This window comes from Linepithema humile, chromosome 3 (assembly GCF_040581485.1).
Source record: "Linepithema humile isolate Giens D197 chromosome 3, Lhum_UNIL_v1.0, whole genome shotgun sequence".
NCBI classification, from domain to species: domain Eukaryota; kingdom Metazoa; phylum Arthropoda; class Insecta; order Hymenoptera; family Formicidae; genus Linepithema; species Linepithema humile.
Window position 1 is genome coordinate 30,890,458 of NC_090130.1, and position 21,419 is coordinate 30,911,876.

General features: G+C 36.8%; 5 protein-coding genes and 1 long non-coding RNA gene across 16 annotated transcripts; 3 read left to right on the plus strand and 3 right to left on the minus strand.

The window, feature by feature from the left end:
• The first annotated feature begins 8 nt into the window (after positions 1–8).
• On the plus strand, positions 9–1,663 carry LOC105670366 (protein KTI12 homolog). Its single transcript, XM_012363858.2, has 5 exons — positions 9–468; positions 560–821; positions 917–1,055; positions 1,139–1,201; positions 1,449–1,663. The coding sequence occupies exons 1-5, from the start codon at positions 297–299 to the stop codon at positions 1,644–1,646; spliced, it is 834 nt and encodes a 277-aa protein (XP_012219281.2). The 5' UTR covers positions 9–296; the 3' UTR covers positions 1,647–1,663.
• LOC105670365 (carnosine N-methyltransferase) lies at positions 1,055–5,056 on the minus strand. 2 transcript variants are annotated; one of them, XM_012363857.2, is made up of 8 exons: positions 4,984–5,056; positions 4,565–4,786; positions 3,966–4,173; positions 3,648–3,805; positions 3,240–3,380; positions 3,009–3,171; positions 2,625–2,858; positions 1,055–2,546 (listed from the first exon to the last, which is right to left on the minus strand). In XM_012363857.2, the coding sequence occupies exons 2-8, from the start codon at positions 4,669–4,671 to the stop codon at positions 2,382–2,384; spliced, it is 1,176 nt and encodes a 391-aa protein (XP_012219280.1). In that variant the 5' UTR covers positions 4,672–4,786; positions 4,984–5,056; the 3' UTR covers positions 1,055–2,381. The 2 variants fall into 2 exon arrangements, with proteins under 2 accessions (XP_012219280.1, XP_067207376.1); XM_067351275.1 differs by having other exon boundaries at positions 4,565–5,010.
• A 343-nt stretch (positions 5,057–5,399) lies between these two features.
• PIP4K (phosphatidylinositol 5-phosphate 4-kinase) lies at positions 5,400–11,507 on the plus strand. 2 transcript variants are annotated; one of them, XM_012363849.2, is made up of 9 exons: positions 5,400–6,390; positions 6,891–6,988; positions 7,650–7,760; positions 7,956–8,153; positions 8,824–8,962; positions 9,034–9,333; positions 9,480–9,655; positions 9,747–9,901; positions 9,987–11,507. In XM_012363849.2, the coding sequence occupies exons 1-9, from the start codon at positions 6,253–6,255 to the stop codon at positions 10,172–10,174; spliced, it is 1,503 nt and encodes a 500-aa protein (XP_012219272.2). In that variant the 5' UTR covers positions 5,400–6,252; the 3' UTR covers positions 10,175–11,507. The 2 variants fall into 2 exon arrangements, with proteins under 2 accessions (XP_012219272.2, XP_012219273.1); XM_012363850.2 differs by lacking the exon at positions 7,956–8,153 and having other exon boundaries at positions 5,405–6,390.
• A 635-nt stretch (positions 11,508–12,142) lies between these two features.
• Positions 12,143–15,044, minus strand: LOC105670364 (kinesin-like protein KIF23). Of its 6 annotated transcripts, none has more exons than XM_012363855.2 (8): positions 14,595–15,042; positions 14,211–14,347; positions 14,048–14,130; positions 13,854–13,958; positions 13,638–13,784; positions 13,118–13,534; positions 12,756–12,992; positions 12,143–12,689 (listed from the first exon to the last, which is right to left on the minus strand). In XM_012363855.2, the coding sequence occupies exons 1-8, from the start codon at positions 14,648–14,650 to the stop codon at positions 12,597–12,599; spliced, it is 1,275 nt and encodes a 424-aa protein (XP_012219278.2). In that variant the 5' UTR covers positions 14,651–15,042; the 3' UTR covers positions 12,143–12,596. The 6 variants fall into 6 exon arrangements, with proteins under 6 accessions (XP_012219278.2, XP_012219277.2, XP_067207372.1 ...); XM_012363854.2 differs by having other exon boundaries at positions 13,073–13,534; positions 14,595–15,041; XM_067351271.1 differs by having other exon boundaries at positions 13,638–13,958; positions 14,595–15,044.
• A 922-nt stretch (positions 15,045–15,966) lies between these two features.
• On the plus strand, positions 15,967–20,977 carry LOC105670356 (sodium-dependent nutrient amino acid transporter 1-like). 4 transcript variants are annotated; one of them, XM_067351266.1, is made up of 10 exons: positions 15,967–16,364; positions 16,802–16,903; positions 17,263–17,509; positions 18,031–18,256; positions 18,363–18,737; positions 18,984–19,350; positions 19,427–19,526; positions 19,609–19,785; positions 20,224–20,341; positions 20,411–20,576. In XM_067351266.1, the coding sequence occupies exons 1-9, from the start codon at positions 16,353–16,355 to the stop codon at positions 20,310–20,312; spliced, it is 1,695 nt and encodes a 564-aa protein (XP_067207367.1). In that variant the 5' UTR covers positions 15,967–16,352; the 3' UTR covers positions 20,313–20,341; positions 20,411–20,576. The 4 variants fall into 4 exon arrangements, with proteins under 4 accessions (XP_067207367.1, XP_012219267.1, XP_012219266.1 ...); XM_012363844.2 differs by having other exon boundaries at positions 15,970–16,364; positions 20,224–20,337; XM_012363843.2 differs by having other exon boundaries at positions 15,971–16,364; positions 20,243–20,341; positions 20,411–20,554.
• On the minus strand, positions 18,680–21,345 carry LOC136998524 (uncharacterized). Its single transcript, XR_010889103.1, has 3 exons — positions 21,090–21,345; positions 18,963–20,870; positions 18,680–18,815 (listed from the first exon to the last, which is right to left on the minus strand). It is a non-coding gene; the product is annotated as an uncharacterized lncRNA (long non-coding RNA).
• Between the last annotated feature and the right edge of the window lie 74 nt (positions 21,346–21,419).

Genomic DNA, 21,419 nt, shown 5'->3' on the forward strand with positions numbered 1-21,419 from the left:
CCGATTTACTGATCAGATGTCTCTTGAGTATATATTCTTCGGATGTGCTGCTATTTACGAGAGATGTAAATAAAGCAATAGGTTATACTTCTTTTTAGATTATTTATAAAGAAATGACAAATTGTTCAAGTTAGTAGATTCGATTATTTTAATGTGATTTTCTAAAACTGGATTGAAATTAGTACGCATTTATCAGAGAAGATTCTGAATTTTGTATTGTCGATCACGCAAGAGGTTAGAACATGTGTAAAAGTTGAATCTTACATGACGCATTCAATCGGTTATTTTATGTAAAAATGCCGCTGATAATAATAACTGGCACTCCGTGCAGCGGCAAAACCACGAGAAGCCTCGAATTGAAGGAATATTTCGAGAATAGATTAAAAAGCAACGGACAAAATGTAGAAATAATCAGCGAATGCGATGCGATAACCAAGGCAGGCTATGATAAAAATACATTTTACGCAGGTCAGTCAGGATTGACGTGGAGCCAAGTCAACATTCTCTTTGTCAACATTCATTTCAAATCGCAATAATCAATCCATCTGTTGTGTTTCAGATTCGAAGAAAGAGAAGGGTGTTAGAAGTGCCTTGAAATCGGACATTCAACGTAAGCTCGATGCGCGTGATTTGTTGATATTTGACGGCAGTAATTACATCAAGGGATACCGATATGAGATCTACTGCATGACCAAATTGTACAAAACTCCACAGTGCACGATACACTGCGATATTCCAGTGGAACATGCTTGGCTGTGGAATGAGAAGCGAGCAGAATCTGATAAATATGACAGAGAAATCTTTGACGCACTGGTAGCAAGGTGATTACACAAATATCTAAGAACAATAATGAGAATAATTAAATAAATTCTGTTTGTAATTTATAGATAAAATGTTCAAACATTGAATCCAACAGGTACGAAATGCCAAATAGTAAAAATCGATGGGATGCTCCACTCTTCGCAATTACACCAGAAGACGAATTGATCTGCGACGAGATTTACAGATCGCTCTACGAAGTCAAATCGCCAAAGCCAAATCAAAGTACTCAATGTGTTAGTGTCTGTTTTTTTTTTTTTTATAATTCTTCCAGTTAAGGTTGTATCCAATATTTTTATACAAACATTTATTCTTTCAGCCACCGCTGGCATCCACGAATTATCTATACGAACTGGATACAATAACGCAAGATGTAATAAACGTAAGTATTTCACAGCCATTTGCGGGTAATCGTCGCAAGGAATAATTAATAATTGTCTATTGGAATGCGGGCGCACAATAGTCACACTTTTCTTGGTCTTTGTTTTTAAAACAATTTCTTTCACTGTACAATACAAGATCTGCTAAATAATGCTGTACATGATAATTTTGTCGGACGGTCTATAATATATATATATATATATATATATATATAGGTAATAGTACATATTTCTTTTTCCATCACACAGGCGATATTGTCTGCGAAACAACTGGGAGTAAACAATGAAATAAAGATACCGGGTTGTAGCGTGATTGTACGAAACTCTGGCACAGCAGCGCAACTTATGAGATTACGGCGACAGTTTTTAACTTATAGTAAAATGCAACAAAGCGGCATCGATCAAATTGCCGTATTATTTGTACAATATCTCAATAAAAACTTATAAAAAAACAAAGAGAGAAATTCTACCGGGTATATTTTTATTTCATATTCTAACTTTAGTATGACTGATTTGTATATACGTAACAACGTTGCTCGCACAATGTACGGTTGTACAATGTTATATATTGGTTTGTCAATTTTCTCTGTAGAAGTATATTATTCATTTTCAATCACAATTAATGTTGAAACTCGTCTATTCCAAAAGGAATTATAACTAGATTAGTTATCTCAAAGTATGGTATGCCAATCGATACTAAAATAATTTGTCTATTATTTTCGTGGCAATAGATAATCTATTACCATGAAGCAACAGAATCTATTACGTTCAGTTCATATTATTGATCCAATTGCGATCTGGTCACGCTTCGCTCTCAGATCGATCAAATACTTTTCAATTACTTGTAGCGCATGCATTAATACGAGTAACGCTCTAGTTGTTGAAACGATTAAAAAATATTCGATCATTTGAAAGCGGTACGCAAGTGTATCGATCAGAGCAATAGTACGATTCAAGCCTTATAGTACAATGAAAACTCTCTCGTACTATATATCGTGAAACAAATTGATAGTAAAGATGTCAGTAAAGAGATAAAGATATAAAAAAAAGAAAAATAATAAGTCTTACTTATTATGCAGTCGCAGAACTATTTTACATGATAATTGCGAGAAAATCGAGTGCACTTAACAGCTCTTTAGCGCCAAACACTTTTCTTCACGAGTAAAATAAACTGCGCTTGATTTAGTTCTCTTGTTCCACCGCGCCGTTGGATTCAACATTCTTGTGATTTGTGTTGTCTGAATGTTCTTGAGGTTTTCGACAAACAAAATACACGCTATTATACTCGCATTGTAACATACTATTAATGTTCTGGGCATAACGCGTTTTCACATGTGTCTCTTCCTTCTGGAAAAAAAAAATAAACATACATTTGTAAACACTTTAAGGAATATGAGGCGTACAGAGGATAGAATCTACTCTGACCTCCAATTGAAAACCAAAGCCGAGAATAACATCGCGGATGGCAGCGTAACTCGGCTCGATCGATTCCTCATTCGGCAAGTCGCTAAAGTGATATAGCAATGGTCCGAGGTTTATCCAGATCCCACCTGGCTTCAAGATCTTGTAAATTGTTTCAATAAATTGCACAACATTATTAGCACAGTCTATGAAGAAACAGGTCGCAACGCAATCCCAATGATTGTCTTCTGTGTAAACCTGTGAAGTGAATTGTATCGATTGAATTTCAATCATTATTAAGTACAGTGCTCCGAATTATTCAGCAATCTAATAATTTGAACATGCAATTCGTTTGAACGTTTTGCCCAAATTATTACAATTATTTACGTGTACGAGCTTTTGTATTACCTCTAAAAAGTCGCCCGCTGTCATAGAGAATTGCGCTGTTCCCGGAAGATCGCTCGGACTCACGTCAGGAAAGGAAACCGCTTGTGTTTGGTGTTCGGGTTTCAAATTATTCATATATTGGTGTACCCACGGATACACTTGATACAAGTTTACTTCTCTACACCTGTAAGAAAGAAAGAAATGGAATTACAATCAATCTCGTAAGCGATATTATCACACATTCCGACTTACTTATTTAATACGAAGTTTGATGCAAACAGCATAAACAAGGAAAATTCATTTCCTTGGCAGGTATATCCACGCCTGGCAATTTCAAAGGCAAGTCGACCCAATCCCGCACCAGGTACTAAAATATGCACGTCCGACGGTGTACTGGAAATTTAGCTATCATTCGACATTTTTCTCGATTATGTTTTTTTAGCAGTTTACAAGGGAAGCTTCTGGCGCAGTTTAACGATTATGAAATTAAGCTGCAAGTTTTTTCAGAGATTTGTCCATTTTGTCGAGCTAAGCTTTCAATGCAAAGTTTTGTTTAAAAATCTCTGAGACGTGTCGCAAGTTTCCCTTGTTATTTCCTTTGTTGTTTTCTTGATAAAATTAATAATAAATTGCTTATGCAATAATTAGAGATTACCATACCAATGTTCTAATGGGAACTGGCACAATATTTCATGTATAATTGGTTGATAGCACGTTTTTCGTTCCTCAGTGCCTTCTACACTCCAATCTCGAACCAATTGCTTAATGGTAGCTTGAACTTTTTCTTGATCTGCCATTACAGGTCGCGGATGCAGTGTCTGTAATTAAATCTACTCATGTAATAGAACACTATTGTAAAGATATAAGATAACAAAAAAAAAGATAAAACATCATATACAAACTTAAATAAAATATACAATAAGCAGCTGTCCGATATTTAGTATAGTGATTAAAAAATGTTAGATAAATCTTTCTTACGCTATCAACTTGTGCAGTAGTTGGGCAAACATTTTCAAATATATGAGCTACATCTTTTATTATAAGTTTTATAATTTGATCGTTGTTTTCGATACATCGTTTCACTTCTTGCAGATGGTCTTTATACTTCAAAAGAAGTTTTTGATGATGTGATGGCAGACTGAGCAGGTAAGATTCAGTTTTCTTTACCCTTTGCAGTGAATGTGGTCTGTGTAGAAAAGATGGAAGATTAAATAAAAGGTTTTGTGTCTTCATTGTTATCACATTTATACTCATTCAGAGAAATACCGATGACATTATGGATTTAATTTCATATATATAATCTAGTAGACCATATATATAATGCGTAGAATAATCTTTGAATGAATGACAATGGTTTACAGATGAAATTCTTATAACTGCCACAGCTTCTTGAGATTGAAACTCAAACTGACCTGAATCCTGATGACAAAAGTGACAATTTTTTTATTAAAATCGAACTGATCGTCATCGACGTTAAAAGATCGTCGTCATTGAGGATAAAAGAGACGAAGCATAAAGAAACGAGAGAAAGATAAGAGAATCGAAGCATGGATAGATCTATTTTTTCCGACACTCACTTGTAATAGCGGAACGCAGAGACGATTCTTTGGAAGTGCTTCCGTTCCTCTTCATCCTCGTAGCTATGCATTCTCCTCGGATACGTCGTCATGTCCATCGGTTCCATCTTCACGCTGCTTTATGTGCGGCACGCGCGGGTCTTGTTTTGTAATGAATCCCTCTCTCCACGCTCATCACACAGCCTGTTCTCACGATGGAAACAGCTCTCTCATTTGCGCTTTCTGCACTTAAATAGAAGGAAACATATGCATCATAGTTCGGCCGAGAAAAAGCGTAAAGGAGAAACATGTGTGGAGAATTTAGCTAATAGGAGTTGTTCATCTTAGCTATCTTTTTCTTTTGCATTTTTTGTATTTCTAATAGAATTAACGTTAACTCGAACTTTGAGGAGGAAATGAATAAGGTGTAGAATGCACACCTAAAATACATAGATCTAAAGAGATAGATCTATTCGAAATGCTAATTGGAACGAAGTTACAAAAGAGACGGACTCATGAAAATCGCACATAATCGCTCCCGGTTCGATCTAGGGATAGAAATCTTATAGAGGATTTACATAATATTCGATTTATGCATAATTGATGACAAAGAGATATTTTATTATAACTTTTGGGACATGTTAAAATTACAAAGATTGTCTTGTGATTTTGTTATCAAGTAAATAGCACTAAACGAAAAAAGTTTTTCAGAAATAAAAATATCGACGATTAAAAACTCTAGAAAGCATGTTTTTCTATTGGATATCGAAACATCATATATTGGACGCACTTACATCGAATGCGATGTAAGTGCGCCATAAGCTCGTTGAACACCGGTCGACACAGTTCGAATGCGCACTCAGCGCGGTAAAATTAGCGCTTAACCTCAAATCGCGAGGAACGGGCGAGAAACACGGGTCCTCGCGTGACGATAAATTAATGATAATTATTTTCGCATGATCTTCTGGAAACAGGTGGGATATCGTGGGACTGTGACTCGTGACGCGTCGTGCGTCGACAACGCGTCGAAACGCGTTACGACGACCTCGAATCAGTCCTATTGTGTACATCGTTCGCCGCGCTTGTGTTCGCCATTTTTAAAAGGAGCTGCGCGATCAGCCGCTGTCCGCTGCAACTACGCCATTGAGACGAAATCCTGGATGTGTTGCTGGGGGATATAAGGGGAACGAGGGGATAAAGTGCGCGGCGAGGTAGCGCGAGCAGTGGTGGTGGTGGTGGTGGTGGTGGTAGGTGCAAACGACGTTCGTTCGTTGTGATTTCAGTGATTCGTCGTCTTCGTGCTGGGTTGGCGAGGTGTGCGAGAATTCGGTGCATGGGTGGTACGTGGTTCATGGGCGTGTTCCGCTCTGCCGTCGGTACGTAGAGGAAGGTGTCATCGGGTGCGATTTCTCGCCCCCTCCGGTGCCTTTCGCGCGCGCGTTGCGCGACACGCAGTATTTCGCGCGCGCGATCCGTCCCGCGTAGACGACGTATTACGAGGATGTAAGTCCGACGAGGAGGGCGAAAGAGAAGCAGAAGAGAGAGTTTTCTGTGTTACATTCCGCGTGTAAGTCGAGGGTGAGAGTCTCCGGGGAATCGAGGAGTCTCCGAGGAGGAGCCTCGGCGAACGCGACGAGTTATCACGACTGCGTGACACACTCTTCTCTTTCTCCTCGCCGTGTGACAGTCGCGCGGAGCAAGCAGCAAGGATGTCGAGCGTACCGCTGATGTCCAGCGGGCTCAGCAAGCTGAAGAAGAAACACTTTCGGGTGAAGCATCAGAAGGTTAAGCTGTTCCGCGCGAACGAGCCACTGCTCAGCGTGTTTATGTGGGGTGTTAATCATACAGTAAGTGCATAATCTCTCTTTCTCCCCCGTGGTCGCGTTTTGACTCGCGCGCGCAGCAATTACGCGAATGACAACGTATGGCTTGTCATACATCATCATTTTATTTTTCTTTTTTTTTCCATTATTTTCCGCGAGTATTTATTCCGCAAGCGAATCATTACGTCATCGTTCCTTCAGATAACGCTCGAATTAGATACGTTTCGCGCGCGTAATTCGTCCAAATTAAAAAATGACTTATAATCACGCGTCCACCATCTAATTTAGTTCACAATTTTGATATACACACATATATATGTGTGCGTAAGTGCATATATGTACGCGTAGATGGTTGGCAAGGTATGTGTATTACATTTTCATACTTATCAATCCGTATTTTTCCCGTCGTCTTATTCAACAATGGCTCGGTTATATGTGAACTTGACCTCTGAACTAATTAATTAAGCTCAACCTCTTGACAGTAAGATAAATCTATGCCTTATCTTATGTTTGCTGCATTGCAGATAAATGAACTTAGTCACGTTAACATTCCGGTAATGCTCTTGCCAGATGATTTTAGAGCTTACAGCAAATTGAAAGTGGATAATCATCTCTTCAACAAGTAAGTCTTATTGTTGTATTTATCACACGATCATTTATGTAATATTGATTCAATTTATTTATCTCCATTTAGGATGTTTCGCCACAAGTAGACAAGTCTATTAAGAATAAATTTCTCAAGTAATCTGGAATTTGTTTTTTTCTTCAACAGAAGCACCTAGGCATTTGTAGATTGAGTAATTATTAGTTGACAAAAACTATGCAAACTCATTTCATAAACTATGCAAGCAGATAACAAAAGTATTCGATAACAAAACTATTGTTTAAATAAAATAATAACGTTGCATTATTTTGAAATAGATTTCACTTCTGTAGAATTTAAAGAAACTACTGTTCCTTGCAACACAATTTTGTAAAAAGAAAAATCAAATTACTTCACAAATCTGTCCTTAATAAATTTTCCGTTTGCGGTAGATCTTGGACCATATTTTGTGAATGTATACATTCGTGCTGTTTTCTAAATATACTCACGAAATTGTACACGTGTAATGAGACAATCTCGGAAATATATTTAGGCAAATATATTGTCTACTATATATATATATATATACATATGATGCACCAAGCCAATAAGTTGGCAGCTGCTCTTAATTCTAGATGTATCTATGTTAATGAAGTGAAAATGCGACGCATTTCTAATTTACACAATTTATCCTTTGCAGAGAGAACATGCCCTCCCACTTCAAAATCAAAGAATATTGCCCGTTAGTGTTTAGAAATTTGCGAGAGAGGTTTGGAATAGACGATCTGGATTACAAGGAATCGATGACAAGGTAATAATACAGAATATACTGATCATTTTATTTAGATTTAGATGTATATAGTATGATATTGCGGCACTGTGTCACTTTTGGCAAAGTTAAGGGCTAGTTTTCTTTCACGCTCGATGTTATGTATCATCGCAAGTGGATTAGGGATGACCGGATTGTGACTGTGAAACGCTTTGTAATGCAAGGATTTTGTGATAGATGTCGGGTGTTTAATCCCTCGCGAGCAAAGCAGCGTTCGGATTTGGTCGAAGGAGTAGGCGTGAGGACTCGTCAGTTGGTTCAGCGCTCCGCTACCTCTCCGTCGATCACTCTCTTCTCCTCTCCTTCCGCCTCCTCACACAATTCGATTCTAAACAAATCGCTACGCACCTACAGTTTTAAACCGAAACGCCTGAGGTTAGCAAGACTTGATTTTGTCATGCTGTGCGTTTTCGTATCCTCATCTTTCGTTTTCTAACACAGTTTAAAAACCTTTCCCGAGGAAGAAGAATCAGTGTGACTAAGCATAATCATCAATATTCTAATGAATGCTTAATTTAGACAGGATAGTTGAAAACATTTCAAGTGGAAGCTACCACTAAAGAGCTTTACCGATTTCAAGCATGGCGAGAATGTTTTCAGTTGACATCATCGTTATTAAAATATCGCTTAATGATGTAACAAGGTAATTAACAAGTCAAATGCTTGACATCGACGGCATTGACGACGACGATAATGATAATGATCATTGTACTGATCGTAATAGTAGTAAGATCATTAAAGGCAATGAAAATAATAATTTAATGAGATTTGCGCACACAAATTGTTAATTGACATCCTTCTATTGATATAATTAATTGTGAAAACCGATATAAATCGAATTGTTTCACATGCTAGTATTTATTCAACTACATTGAAATACCCACCGATTATCTAATATTCCTCTCTTGATAGTGATTCATCATTTGTATTTGCCAAGATCATGCTACCATACAGACTTATGCCAGCAGTCATACACGAGTTAAATCGTTGTTTGATTCTCCCGTGTGTGCACAACACAATTTATGCATTCCTTATCTTCTTACAGATCTCAGCCAGTGCTCGACGATTCGTCCGGAAAGAGTGGCGCCAAGTTTTACCAATCCTACGACAAGCTGTTCATAATTAAAACTCTTACGAGTGAGGAAGTGGAGAGAATGCACGCGTTCTTGAAGCATTACCATCCCGTAAGTGTGATTAAGAGAATACTTGGAAAAATTTATTACAAGACAAATTATACGAATATATCGCTTTGCAGTATATTGTCGAGCGACACGGAAAGACACTATTGCCGCAGTACTTGGGAATGTACCGGCTGACCGTTGACGGCGTCGAGCATTACGTCGTCGCCATAAGAAATGTGTTCTCCAACCATTTAACGACACACAAGAAGTTCGACCTGAAAGGCTCGACGGTGGACCGAGAGGCGTCGGACAAGGAGAAAGAGAAGGATCTTCCTACCTACAAGGATAACGATTTCGTTAAAGAAGGAACGAAAATTTACATCGGGGAGGAGGCCAAAGCTAAACTAATAGAAACATTAACCGCCGACGTAGACGTGAGTGTGCCGTACACAAGTGTGACTTTCAATTTCAGTGCTTGAAGCTATCTTAAGAGCTATCGATCCAGATAAAGATTGGCTATAGATTCGCGAAGAAATGATTTGCGATCGAAGCACTCGAAATAATCTCTTTATCTGCACAGTTCTTGACAAGATTACACCTGATGGATTACTCCTTGCTGCTCGGCTTGCACGATTGCGCGCGTGCTGAACAGGAGAGTCGAGAGCGCGCGGAAAGGGAGGACGACGAGGATAATCACGATGAGGAGGACGACAGTGAATCCGGCAGCGGATTGGAGTCTCGAGGTCCAATGGCGGAGTAAGGGAATTCCTTCCATAAGTCCCCTTCTTGTTAGAAGAAGGAAACCGATTGATCTTTTTTATTCATCGATGCACTTGTCTGCCTGCAGCCGCATGTGGGGTTGGGGCGGCGTTGGCCACGCGGTTGCCAGTATGGCGACGCCTCCCGAGTCGCCGCACGCCGCGTTAGTACGTGATACCAGTCTACAATATGAAGACGCGATAATACCCGAACTAGATATTTATGCTATTCCTAGTAAAGAAGGTACTCTTTCTTTTCTTTCCGCAGACAAAAACTGTATCTTTGTCGAACATAAATGGAACAATGCTTAACTCGCACACTTTTCCAGGTGCTCCCACGAAGGAGATCTATTTTTTGGCCATAATAGACGTGCTGACGCACTACGGCGTGCGCAAGCAGGCGGCGAAAGCGGCCAAAACCGTCAAGTACGGCGCCAACGTCGACGGTATATCCACCTGTGATCCGGAACAATACGGCAAACGATTCATAGAGTTCATGAGCAAAGCCATAGAGTAAAGGGTATTATTAATTGTGCGTATAAGATGATGAAATTACTGACGATATTACCGCTTATGTGTACTGTCGGAGTGAAATCGAGTTCACCGCACGAAAGAACCGCGGAGATTGATCGTCGCAGTCTCTCCGTTCGGTTTAATTTCTCGACACTGATCATCTTAATAGTGCTTTCATTCGCGATTCGCATGTGATCAAGTAGAAGCGCGTAAGTAAGTCGCTTATTTCGCGAGCGTCCTTAAGCGAAACGCCGTTCCTCGATAATTTTTTATCGGAATTGTTTATTGAATTTTACGATCGGTGAGATTGTTTTTAACCTCGATTGATCATTATTTGCCGTTTTACTTTGCTACGTTCAGTCTTCGTAACAGTCGCGAGGAAGTCACCGCGTAATCGGTTTCCCCGAATTTTTCGCTTAAAACTTTTCCACGTCGAATAAATGAATCGTTCAATAAATTTGTTGCGCTTGGCATTACTCATACACGATCGCCGTCGCGTTAAGAATTTTCACGAAAAAAAAAAAAAAAAAAAAAAAAACGCCTCTTTTCTCTGTCCGTCGTTTTTTTTTCACATCGTGTTTTTCGGAGAACAGATATATGCGACGATATTCTGAAAATTAATTGCACTGAACATACACACGAATTGAACAGGCAATATTATCTGTGGTTTAAGATTAAAAAAAGTTCCAAGTCGCACAAATGCTTATCTATCGATATCAGTAGCAGTAATGTTTCGCGAAAGTATATTAACAGCAACTCGTTTTTTGGCAGACTGGCTAAACGAGCATGAGTCATGCTATATGTTACAGAAAGATATCTAACTTGATGTTACCGTTGCAATAAATCTCGATTAGGCACTGTGGCGCTTGCCAAGTATAGAACTGCCCGGGTTCGCCTAATCGTTTCTCGTTATAAGATGTAATTTCAGTAGCTGTGAGGAAGCTACAAGTGTCCGTTGTTTCGCTGAAGCTATAATCGATAAGGGTATACGAAAGCGATACACTTTATAACGCTGAGGCGGTGTATATGTTGTAATATATACACACACGATGTGCATACACAAATCGTCACGAATAGATATCTCCTATGCTCTGTAGACTTGGTCTGGCTCAGTTTCAATTGTCGCAAATCGATGCGCCGCTTTGAACATAAACAGTTCAATTACTTCGCGAAATATGTCCATAGGAAACGATACGATTCGTTGAACGGTATTATGCACGATACATATCTCTTTGATACTCGTCCGAGTAATTTACTATCACAATTTTTATTTCGCGCCGAAGGATATTCAGAAAGAGATGCACCGTTCTTTCCAAAAAAAAAAAAAAAAAAAACAATAGGCACTGCAAACCTCTGCACAACAATATCGATTTTGTCGAAGATATCGCGTCGATCGAGTCTCAAATTTTACTTTATGATTGTTTGTGAATTTATAATTTAGCGAAAAACGTTTGGTGATGCGTTGGACGAAACTGTTGAGCGATTTGCGCTGTACGATGAGGAAGGAGAATGTTGCACCGTTGCGTAAGACAATATCTTTAAATAATCTAATAATACACTTTTATATATATATATATATGTATAATTTGTTAGAGCCGATCGTAACGGATAATTACTCTAATAATTAATATATTCATCTAGTCTTGATACTTGATATAATTTTATATATTTTACCACACTTGGTTGCGCGCCGAAATTAGCGGGTGTGATAGACGAAAGGAGAAGGGAAGTTCACTGTAGACTTGTGCAGGGTATGAAATGTTAAATTTCGGAAATATGATTGTGTGAGACTTTTGTGCGATTACCAGTCATGTTATGATAACACTTGTTAAAACTCATTTCGGCAAGCGAAACCTTTTAGAAGCAAACAGCGTTCTAGTAAATGAAGAATTACATCCATCCATTAGCATGCATCCTTGTGTGTGGTAACGACAGATCTTTGTTCACATTCAAATAAATTGAGATTCATCGGTACGCAAAGTGTTTGCAGCTTTTATTACACAAGATAATGTCGCAGTCTTGTTTCTATTTTATGTTCACGATTTCGGGAAGTGTACAGAGTTTGTTTTGCAACTTTACATAACGATGTATGGATACTTTGGATTCGAGAAGTGGCAAACACATCGTTCTACAATTTAAAAAGAAAATACAATTGCGATTTGTAAAAAAAAAATTTAGTCTTCTATTCTCAATCTATAATGCGACGTTGGCTGTGGGAATTCCAAAGTATCCAAACGAGAAGTGAAAATAATACTCTCTTTCTCTGAAGTATATCTGTTAAATAAATGATAAACAAACGACGAATAAAATAAATTCTGCGATCGTCTCATGAATTATGTTTTACAACTTAAGTAGGTTTTTGATAATGTATACATAAAATACTTATGTATATACTGAAATCTTTCCTGATTTATCTGTCCATTATGTCATTTCGCTGTGCTCGGAGATATTTGTTTTAAATATTCTATGTCATTAAATACAATCTGCGCTCCACCTCCGCATGTAGGCAATACATCAGCCTACAAGAATACAATATATATACTGTCCTTAAAATGTATCTAAAATAACGCTGTAGCGGGACTCACCTTGTACAATTTGGTCTCAAGTTCACCATCTGTATCTTGTTCTTGTGCAAACAGACAATACTTGGCAGATTTCTTCCTGAAGGTCTTCGGATTCGTCAACTTTTGAACGGTTTGTTTATGAGGCTGCGTTTGTGGCTGCATGATCGTACCGATTGGAACTATCCCGGCGGGCCGATGATCTATCCATTTATCTCCGCTTTTCGCTCGATATCTCGGATTCACTACAGGAATTTTACACTGCAACAGTACATACATACAGATTAGCTTGGTCTATATGCGGATATAAAGATACAACATTATGGAGGAATATAAATTACTCTTCTACTCGGCCTCCTCTTGATTTCTACATGTAAATACGCTACCCTTTTCGTCATTTTTGTATCCAACTTAGTTTTCGTATCAGCTACATTATCGGTCGATGCAATCGTAGACGGAGACGGATCGATCGACGTCGTTGGAAGTGATTCCTGTACGACCTCTGTTTTCGGACGTGAAGATTTTTTCGATATCATCGGGATTGGTTTCTCTACGGTTCTTTCTTTGGCGCCATTGATTCTTGCACGTAAAAACATATTCTGGCGGACTTCGCAATGAAGACTCTTGGAAACTTGAGACTCGGCAGACGTAATGGAAGATATTTTATTGGATATCGATTCTTCCACAGACTCTGTTCCCGAAGCTGTTGGTGCCTTTAATACATTATCGGACGCATTATCGTGAACGGATGACAATATACTTCCCACCAATTTCAATTTGTCATCTTTCTTTTTAATGCAACTCTACACAAAAACAATGCAGTAAAGATAACATTAGTTTTATAAAGAATAATCAATGATTGATTTTTATTTTAAGAAATATTTATAATTGATGACCAAAGCATACTTCAAACCATTCTTGCTGTTTGCGTAACTTTATTTCCATTTCTTTGGTTATTCTATTAGCTTCAGCTTCTATCCTAGCATTGTATTTCTGTATTATTCTTTGTCTCTCTATTTCTTGTTCTTTTAGCTGCTTATCCCTATTTCTTACCTGTACAGAAATTATGTTAATAATATATAAATAACAGGATACAACATTGCATTCTATAAAGATGTTTACTTCCTGTTGCATACTCCTCATAGCTTCACATGCACTGTTCAATTTACATAACAAGCCATCGATTTGATTTTGCAACTTACAGACTCGGCCCTCCAACGTAGAGATCTGAGAAATTTTCCATATCAATCTCGATGCATGTATTAAGAAAATATATGCCATCATAACACAAAAGCATATAATATCAATAATCTTACTATTAATTTCTGTTCATTGTTGCAATGTTTTAATGACTCATATTCGCGTACCAGTTGTACCAACGTATTTCTAAAATTAATCTCTGAAAAAGAATGATGTCGTGTTAATTTTAAGATGTATGTACAATAGCAAATATTACTTGAAATGCCAGATTATCCGTACGTTTCTGATTACCCTCCTCTCGCAGCAAGTGCCTTTTCTGAATATGTTTTTGTAAATATCGTACCAATTTCGAAATCGCTTGATCATCTTCCGGATCTATTAGTTCTGTATTTGGAAAATCACTCGAATCATCCAAACTGCAAGCGAGAAAGTACGTTGTAAAAATATGGGATACAAAAACATATAGGGCTGGTTGTTCCAACTTCTTGGTAGGTTTATCCGTCAGTTATTTATTAATAAATATTAGTAATCTTTACTCAGTGGTTGGAATACCAAGTAAAATTACCTTTATCGTTATTATCAAGATGTAATTTTACTTGGTATTCCAACTATTGAGTAAGGATTACTGATATTTATTAATAAATAACTGACGGATAAACCTACCAAGAAGGAACCGATAACGTAACAAAACACTGGAGGATCGACAGTTGACTAAACATTTGTACAATACACTATACAAATTTACTAACGTAGCCATGTTCTCCCGAAGACACGTAAAAATTGACAATCAGAATCAATTATTTGCAACAATCACGGCAACTCGCATCGATGATTTACGTGATTTACGAACAGAGCAGAAAGTTCGTTATGTTCACTTGTGTTATTAAGCATTGTGCGCAACAACATTTGAAATTAGCGCACGTCGTGCTAATAATGCATAACACTTTCTCGATCATCAATATTATCAATAGGTAACATAAAAAATTTATTTATCGATCCAGATTAATGAAGTACCATTGATGGTCACGAAATTTTACAGAGTTGTCTGTCTTTAATAATACTTCTTCAGTGCTCGAGATGACAGCACCATTCAAGGAGTGTAAATTTTGATCGTAATTACATATCTATCGTTTTCAATTTTACCGTAAGCAAGAAAAAACGTAAAAAGATATATAGGTTTCTATTACAGAATTTTGAGTATGAGAACTTATTTTACATGCAACGAGATGTAGTATAACAGACATTTGAAGACTTCTAGAATCTTTTTTTAATTATTCGAGATACATATTTATTCAACACTTATTCTTATTACACTTAATTCTACGTTTTTTGTTTCTTGATTGCATAATCCCGCAATTATCCTCGTCGTGACTGTAATATTGACATATTTTCAAATATTTGCGTGTTATCTTAATGACAAGTGTACAGCACCTATATATTTTATGATAGAGTCGGTCTTTCTCTTTAATTTCTTGGCAGATCTGTTAAGTGATACTTCCTACATATTTCAGGCTACAAGTGAGACAAATATCTTATTACATTCAACCGACTTTAAATCATTTATGATTCGATAAAATTTACAATAAGATTTTATTTATATTATGTATTGTAATATAAAAAATATTAAAAAAATGCATATATGTAAAACTATATGTTAATAGTATATATTTTGTATGTGTGTATTCCTTTTTTTACGTTTTTTGCTATATGAAATTAGAAATAACGTTTTATCTTGAAGTCTGCCTTAAATTATACACAAGCTAAAGTAGACAATACGATTAATTGATTTTACTAATAATGTTTTAACAAATGAGTATAAAGTTATAGCGATAGTTTATTTCTAATTATTAATACTATTATTTTAATAACTGTATATATGTACACTATTGTAGATCTCGGTTTACATAATACATGAAGTTTTTAAATATTAATTACTGATATCTGAAAAGTAATATACAAAACATTATAACAAACATTGTAGATAATTTTCGAAGTTTAATTTCGAAGTTAATTGCCTTGTTATTACAATCAATTACTTTATGATTTTTCCTCGAATCGTTATTGCCATTCTAAATCTTCATGATTTTATAAACTTGCAGAGAGATTAGGCATGTTCCCTGATTAGTCATGCCGGTAAACGTGCATTCCGAAACTCGAATTAGCGCTTATTTACGTGCGGAGTCTACAAGTGCATTGTCATAGAGTCAGACCATTCGAACAGATAACATTGAGTGACATATTCTTATAGAGTATATTTTTTTATCTCTATCTCTTAGTGTTTTACTTACACAAATGAAGAAGATAAGTAGACAAATTAAGCAATCTACAAATTAATCTTGGAAAATATAGAGCGAGAATAGATAACTACGTGAACATCAAGCATTTGGAGGAGAAACAGATCGTTGTGAAACCGGCAATAAAATGGGACGAAAGGTAAGAAAGTGACAATTTAAAGATAAATTAACTAAAATGTTATGTAGTGATTTTTATAGAATAAATATTATTCACTGATTTGTTTTTTATTAGTGTATCATATCGTAATAGTGAAGTAATTGCGACGATTACAACATCCGCTTGTAAAATGTCCAAGATCACGCCGATTTTCGAAATTAGAATAAATTATGTTGTGATCGCACAATACAGTTTATTTCCATCAATATATTAAATTAATAAAAATTTATAATTTAATCATTTTTCGTCGTTTAATTAATTGACTACTTATGTGCGACGTTTACAACGTTCCGAATTAAACAATACTTGTAAATTGTTCGTAAAGTTTTTTTAGTCTTACATTTTTATTTTTTAATTAATTTTAATAAAGTAATATAGTTGTAAATAGACTAATTATTGTTATACAATTGTTTGTGAAGTTGTACACAGTCTCAAGCGGCATGATAAATCCTGCCTTCGTCACTGACGAGACGGTGAATCGGAATAACATCGATAAGGGATCTAATGATGAAACTAACATGGTAATTATTTTTTATACAAAAATTAAAGAATCTGTAAACGCAATTTCATTAAAACATTGATGAAAATTTTAAACAAATAACTTTAGACAAATAGAAATAAGGTATAATTTTTATTTTGTATTTTTAAACAATATAATAAATAAAAAAAATTATATAATCCATCTTTGGGAACATTTTATGTATACGCAAAGAAGAATATCGCTGCAGAATATCTCAATCAAAATGTATCTGCTGTCTTAATGTGCATACTTGAATAAAGTTTTTCTTCAATTAATTAAAAGAATAAAAAGTTTCCCAAAAGAAGACGGGAGCATGTATTTTAATTGTATTTATTGTATGTTTTTTTTTTTATGACGAAGCCAGAACGACAGCAATGGGGAAACGATCGAGAATTCCTGTTGACCTGCATCGCTATGTCGATTGGCCTTGGTAATGTCTGGCGATTTCCCTTCACGGCTTACGAGAACGGTGGAGGTGCTTTCCTGATACCGTACATCATCGTTCTACTCATCGTAGGAAAGCCCCTTTACTTGCTGGAGATGATCCTAGGTCAGTTTTCCAACCGCTCGGCCGTGAAAGTTTGGGACATTGCACCGGCGTTCAGAGGTACGGCGTCTGCGTTCGACATTTATACCCGATTCTCATAATTTTTATAAGTAATTTTTTAAATTTAATTATATATTTTATTTACAAAAAAATATCAGTGTATCAAAGTGCTCTACAACTCGTAATCTTATTTATCGTAATGATAAATTTTTTGGCCAGAATCGATTTCTCTTCAACGAATTTATTATTGCAATCTTCCGATTCTTGACATCGCATTTCTTTGTAATTAATTTTTAAATTAAAATTCTATTCAAATTAGTCGATTTATTGAAATTTATTTGAGATTAAGTGAGGAGTATGATTTAATCATTTATTTGCGTTGCTAAAGAATTTTTTTTATTTCATTAATTGCTTATAACTCGAAAACTGCTGTTTCAACATTTTTACTGAGATAAAAAAATTGACTCTCCAGATTTATTGGAAAATTTCTTGTAAAAATAAAAAATTATAGCACTTGTGGGGTACTCTGTGTGAAAATTGATAAGATACACTTTGAAGTGCAAAAATACAATTAATCGCAGGCATCGGCATCGCACAATTCATAATACTGCTGGTACTGGGATCCTATTATTGCTCGCTAACGGCGTTAGCGTTGTTCTACCTTGTCGTGAGTTTCCAGACAGAATTACCATGGAACCGGTGTCGACCGGAATGGGGCAACTTCTGCGTAGACGCATTGCCCGGAAACAGCAGTGTCAAGATCGAGAAGAACGTCACCTACGTCAGCTCCGCCGAGCTATACTTCTAGTAAATTAATCTAGCCGCTTTCGCCCGCATTCGCTATTTACATCTATATCTGATAAGGAAATAAACGAGAGCAACAGAAGAGATAACCGAAGGCAATCACGTGTAGCAAGGAAGTACTGCGAGAGAAGAATAATATCGACGACGGCATCGGCGCACCAGATTGGCGTCTGTCGATCGCGCTCTTCGTCAGCTGGCTGATCATCTTCCTCGTGATAATACGAGGTGTACGGAGCACCGGCAAGGCATCCTACTTCCTGGCGATATTTCCCTACGTGGTCCTCATCGTGCTTTTCATACATACGGTCAGACTGGACGGTTCCGTTGCCGGTATCCTGTACTTCATCACGCCGACGTGGGAAAAACTGCTGACGCCGACGATCTGGTACCACGCTGTCGCACAATGCTTCTTCTCCTTGACCGTCTGCTTCGGCGGCATCGTCATGTTCGCTTCCCACAACAGGTTCCATCATAATGTGTATCGGTTAGTAAAAGCACGCGTCATTCACGTTGTAATTTGCAAATATTTGTAGTTCGGTCGTTCGTACAGTCTCTCTTATTCCTATTTACATTTAATGGATTTTAACATGAATAATGAGTTGCGCTTAATGCTTACTCATTTATAAAATTTGTATTTCTTCTTAATTCTAAGCAATTTCTTTAGCGTTTTACAATGAATTGTTGCTTTAAAAAAATTTTTTTTACTAACTTTTGTATCTTTTTTTATCAGAGACGCGATGATCGTGACGACGCTGGATACCTTCACCAGCCTGTTGGCGGGCTGCACGATCTTCGCCATCCTGGGCAATCTCAGCTACGAATTGGGCGCCGAGAGTGTCGGATCGGTGGTCCGGGGCGGCATCGGCTTGGCGTTTATCTCTTACCCGGAGACGATCGCCAGGTTCATCATCGTGCCGCAATTTTTCGCCATCGTGTTTTTTGCGATGTTGCTTGTCCTGGGGATCGGCAGCGGGGTCGGTATCGTTTCTGCTATAATCGTTATCGTGCACGATTGCTTGCCGAAGGTTAAATACTGGCATGTGGCAGCCAGCACCTGTTTCTGCGAATTCTTGATCGGTCTCATATATGTCACGCCGGTACGCCTAATTAAACGTGATTTACGATCGTTTTTACAGCAAGCTCGTTATCTTAATTAAACGAACTGCTTTACAGGGCGGTCAATTTATGATAACCTTCGTCGATTATTACGTGACCTCATTCATCGCTTTCCTACCGGCCACTTTCGAGGTGATTGCCATCGCTTGGTCGTACGGTTCGTTTAATTAATTATTACTGCGTCATTCTATATATCGCGACAAATTATCAGGTGACAAGAAGAGACGATTAAATTTCAGGATTGAGTAACTTTTTAATCGATATCGAATTCATGCTGGGGAGACGGCTGTCGATATTTTGGAGACTCTGCTGGGGCATCGTTACTCCTGCGATTATTTTTATAATCTTCTTGTATTCATTAATCAATCTCGAACCGTTAAAATACAACAATATTTTCTACCCAAATGCAGCGTATGGTGAGTTATTAAAATTAATTAATAAGATTGCAATGCTTATAGAAAAATCTCTGATCCTTTTCTTTTGCGACAGAGATTTGTTATCATTATTCCTTTCAGAAAATTTTGTATTATCTTGTATATCTCTTCTGATAGTGATGTTATCTATATTACACGTTTTTTCTTTGTGAATACAAAGTCGAAGGAGATCATCACTTTTTGCTATTTCCAGTGTTTTATATCACTTATCTCTTTATTATGAAGTTTTAAATTCGATTTCTATGGAAGCAAAATCTATTCGAATACATTTATGGAGGAAAAATAATTGAGTCGCTAAGAGGTCTTCTATTAATAAGATGTTTTATATACTTCATGATTTTTTTTTCGTTACTCAGAAAGGATTATTAGCGGTATAATAAATCATAATAATAATGATTTTACGAGTTTCTTTCATTCTAGACGTTTTTTCTACTAACAGTCATAGGTTGGATCCTCTTTTCCATTGCTGTTGTGCAAATACCTTTGTGGATGGCTGTAGCAATATTTAAGAAGAGACATCTTTCCTTTCGAGAAGCAAGTAAATCAATCGTGTCGTGAGTGAAATATCTATTAAAATATTATCTATATATAAAATATATTTTTTTAGATGATAAAGCAAGCCTTTCAGCCATTAAAATCCTGGGGTCCGAGCAAAGCAGAAGATCGTAAAAAATGGTTGGCATTCCATAACGACCGCAAAGTCACCGGAAGAGAGAAACAAATAAGAATGTAGATTGCAGCAGCTCACTCCAAGGTCTGTTCTATGCAACATTTAAGAAACGATGACGCAAATGTTTCAATTGGCAAATCGACACGAAGTGACATGTAGTAGATTTTGCAAGCGTCATTGAGTTTACAATCACTGAAATTTAATATCGCGTTTTGATATATCATTATGATGTTGTGATGTTACGTATGTTGATAGCACTGAGCGTGTATGTCATGTTTCGCGTAAATTACAAATCCAGTCGTCCTTGCTGCTCAACCGAGCGCGCTTGCTTTCGCCGCTTCTAAGTTTCATAGAAAATAGCACGTGTGTAACTGCGTCATTTAATAATTATTGTAAGCTGTAAATCACACATTGTGATAATAGAATATTGAAAAAAACTGTCATTTGTCAAACGTAAAAATAGAATTGAGAAATTAAAAATTGCAGAAGAAAATTATAATATAATTCGACTTTTTCATATATTTATCTATATAACAGATTTATTAAAATTTCTTATTTCTAGATTAATAAATTCTCTGAATTTTTTATTTATGCCAAAACTTAATTATATAAATACCATTTAATTTTGCAAATATATGATCAAAGTGAATCAGTGCTGCAGATCCATTAGCTTCTCGTTTTCTTCAATATGACGTAGTATGATGTCATGTAACTGTGACGCAGAGTTATTGAGAAGTATAAAAAACACCAAAAGAGTAATGTGCGTTCACAGTATCAGAGCTCTCATATCCCTTCCTAAGTTTCTCCATGTTACTTCACAGGCAGCGGCCGATCAATCGGGAATTCCGACTTTTCCCACTTTTCATCTGGCTGCAGCTAGTTTTCTTGACAGATTGATTTTTTCCCACCGGATAGCCGGACGGTATCCCTGCCTCCTTCCCTTTTG

Excerpts from the sequence above, each read along its gene's own strand:
- LOC105670366 (XM_012363858.2), top strand. The coding sequence starts at position 297 with ATGCCGCTGATAATAATAACTGGCACTCCGTGCAGCGGCAAAACCACG. Across the intron at positions 469-559 it reads TAAAAATACATTTTACGCAG|ATTCGAAGAAAGAGAAGGGT; the intron begins GTCAGTCAGGAT and ends GTTGTGTTTCAG. Across the intron at positions 1,056-1,138 it reads CAAATCAAAGTACTCAATGT|CCACCGCTGGCATCCACGAA; the intron begins GTTAGTGTCTGT and ends TTATTCTTTCAG.
- LOC105670365 (XM_012363857.2), bottom strand. The coding sequence starts at position 4,671 with ATGGAACCGATGGACATGACGACGTATCCGAGGAGAATGCATAGCTAC. Across the intron at positions 3,172-3,239 it reads TCAAACTTCGTATTAAATAA|GTGTAGAGAAGTAAACTTGT; the intron begins GTAAGTCGGAAT and ends TCTTTCTTACAG. Across the intron at positions 2,547-2,624 it reads GCTTTGGTTTTCAATTGGAG|AAGGAAGAGACACATGTGAA; the intron begins GTCAGAGTAGAT and ends TTTTTTTTCCAG.
- PIP4K (XM_012363849.2), top strand. The coding sequence starts at position 6,253 with ATGTCGAGCGTACCGCTGATGTCCAGCGGGCTCAGCAAGCTGAAGAAG. Across the intron at positions 6,989-7,649 it reads GATAATCATCTCTTCAACAA|AGAGAACATGCCCTCCCACT; the intron begins GTAAGTCTTATT and ends TATCCTTTGCAG. Across the intron at positions 7,761-7,955 it reads TACAAGGAATCGATGACAAG|ATGTCGGGTGTTTAATCCCT; the intron begins GTAATAATACAG and ends ATTTTGTGATAG.
- LOC105670364 (XM_067351270.1), bottom strand. The coding sequence starts at position 14,650 with ATGTTTAGTCAACTGTCGATCCTCCAGTGTTTTGTTACGTTATCGGTT. Across the intron at positions 14,131-14,210 it reads AGAGGAGGGTAATCAGAAAC|AGATTAATTTTAGAAATACG; the intron begins GTACGGATAATC and ends ATTCTTTTTCAG. Across the intron at positions 13,535-13,637 it reads AACAGCAAGAATGGTTTGAA|AGTTGCATTAAAAAGAAAGA; the intron begins GTATGCTTTGGT and ends GTTTTTGTGTAG.
- LOC105670356 (XM_012363842.2), top strand. Across the intron at positions 18,257-18,362 it reads TCCGCCGAGCTATACTTCTA|CAAGGAAGTACTGCGAGAGA; the intron begins GTAAATTAATCT and ends AATCACGTGTAG. Across the intron at positions 19,786-20,242 it reads CTACCCAAATGCAGCGTATG|TCATAGGTTGGATCCTCTTT; the intron begins GTGAGTTATTAA and ends TTCTACTAACAG.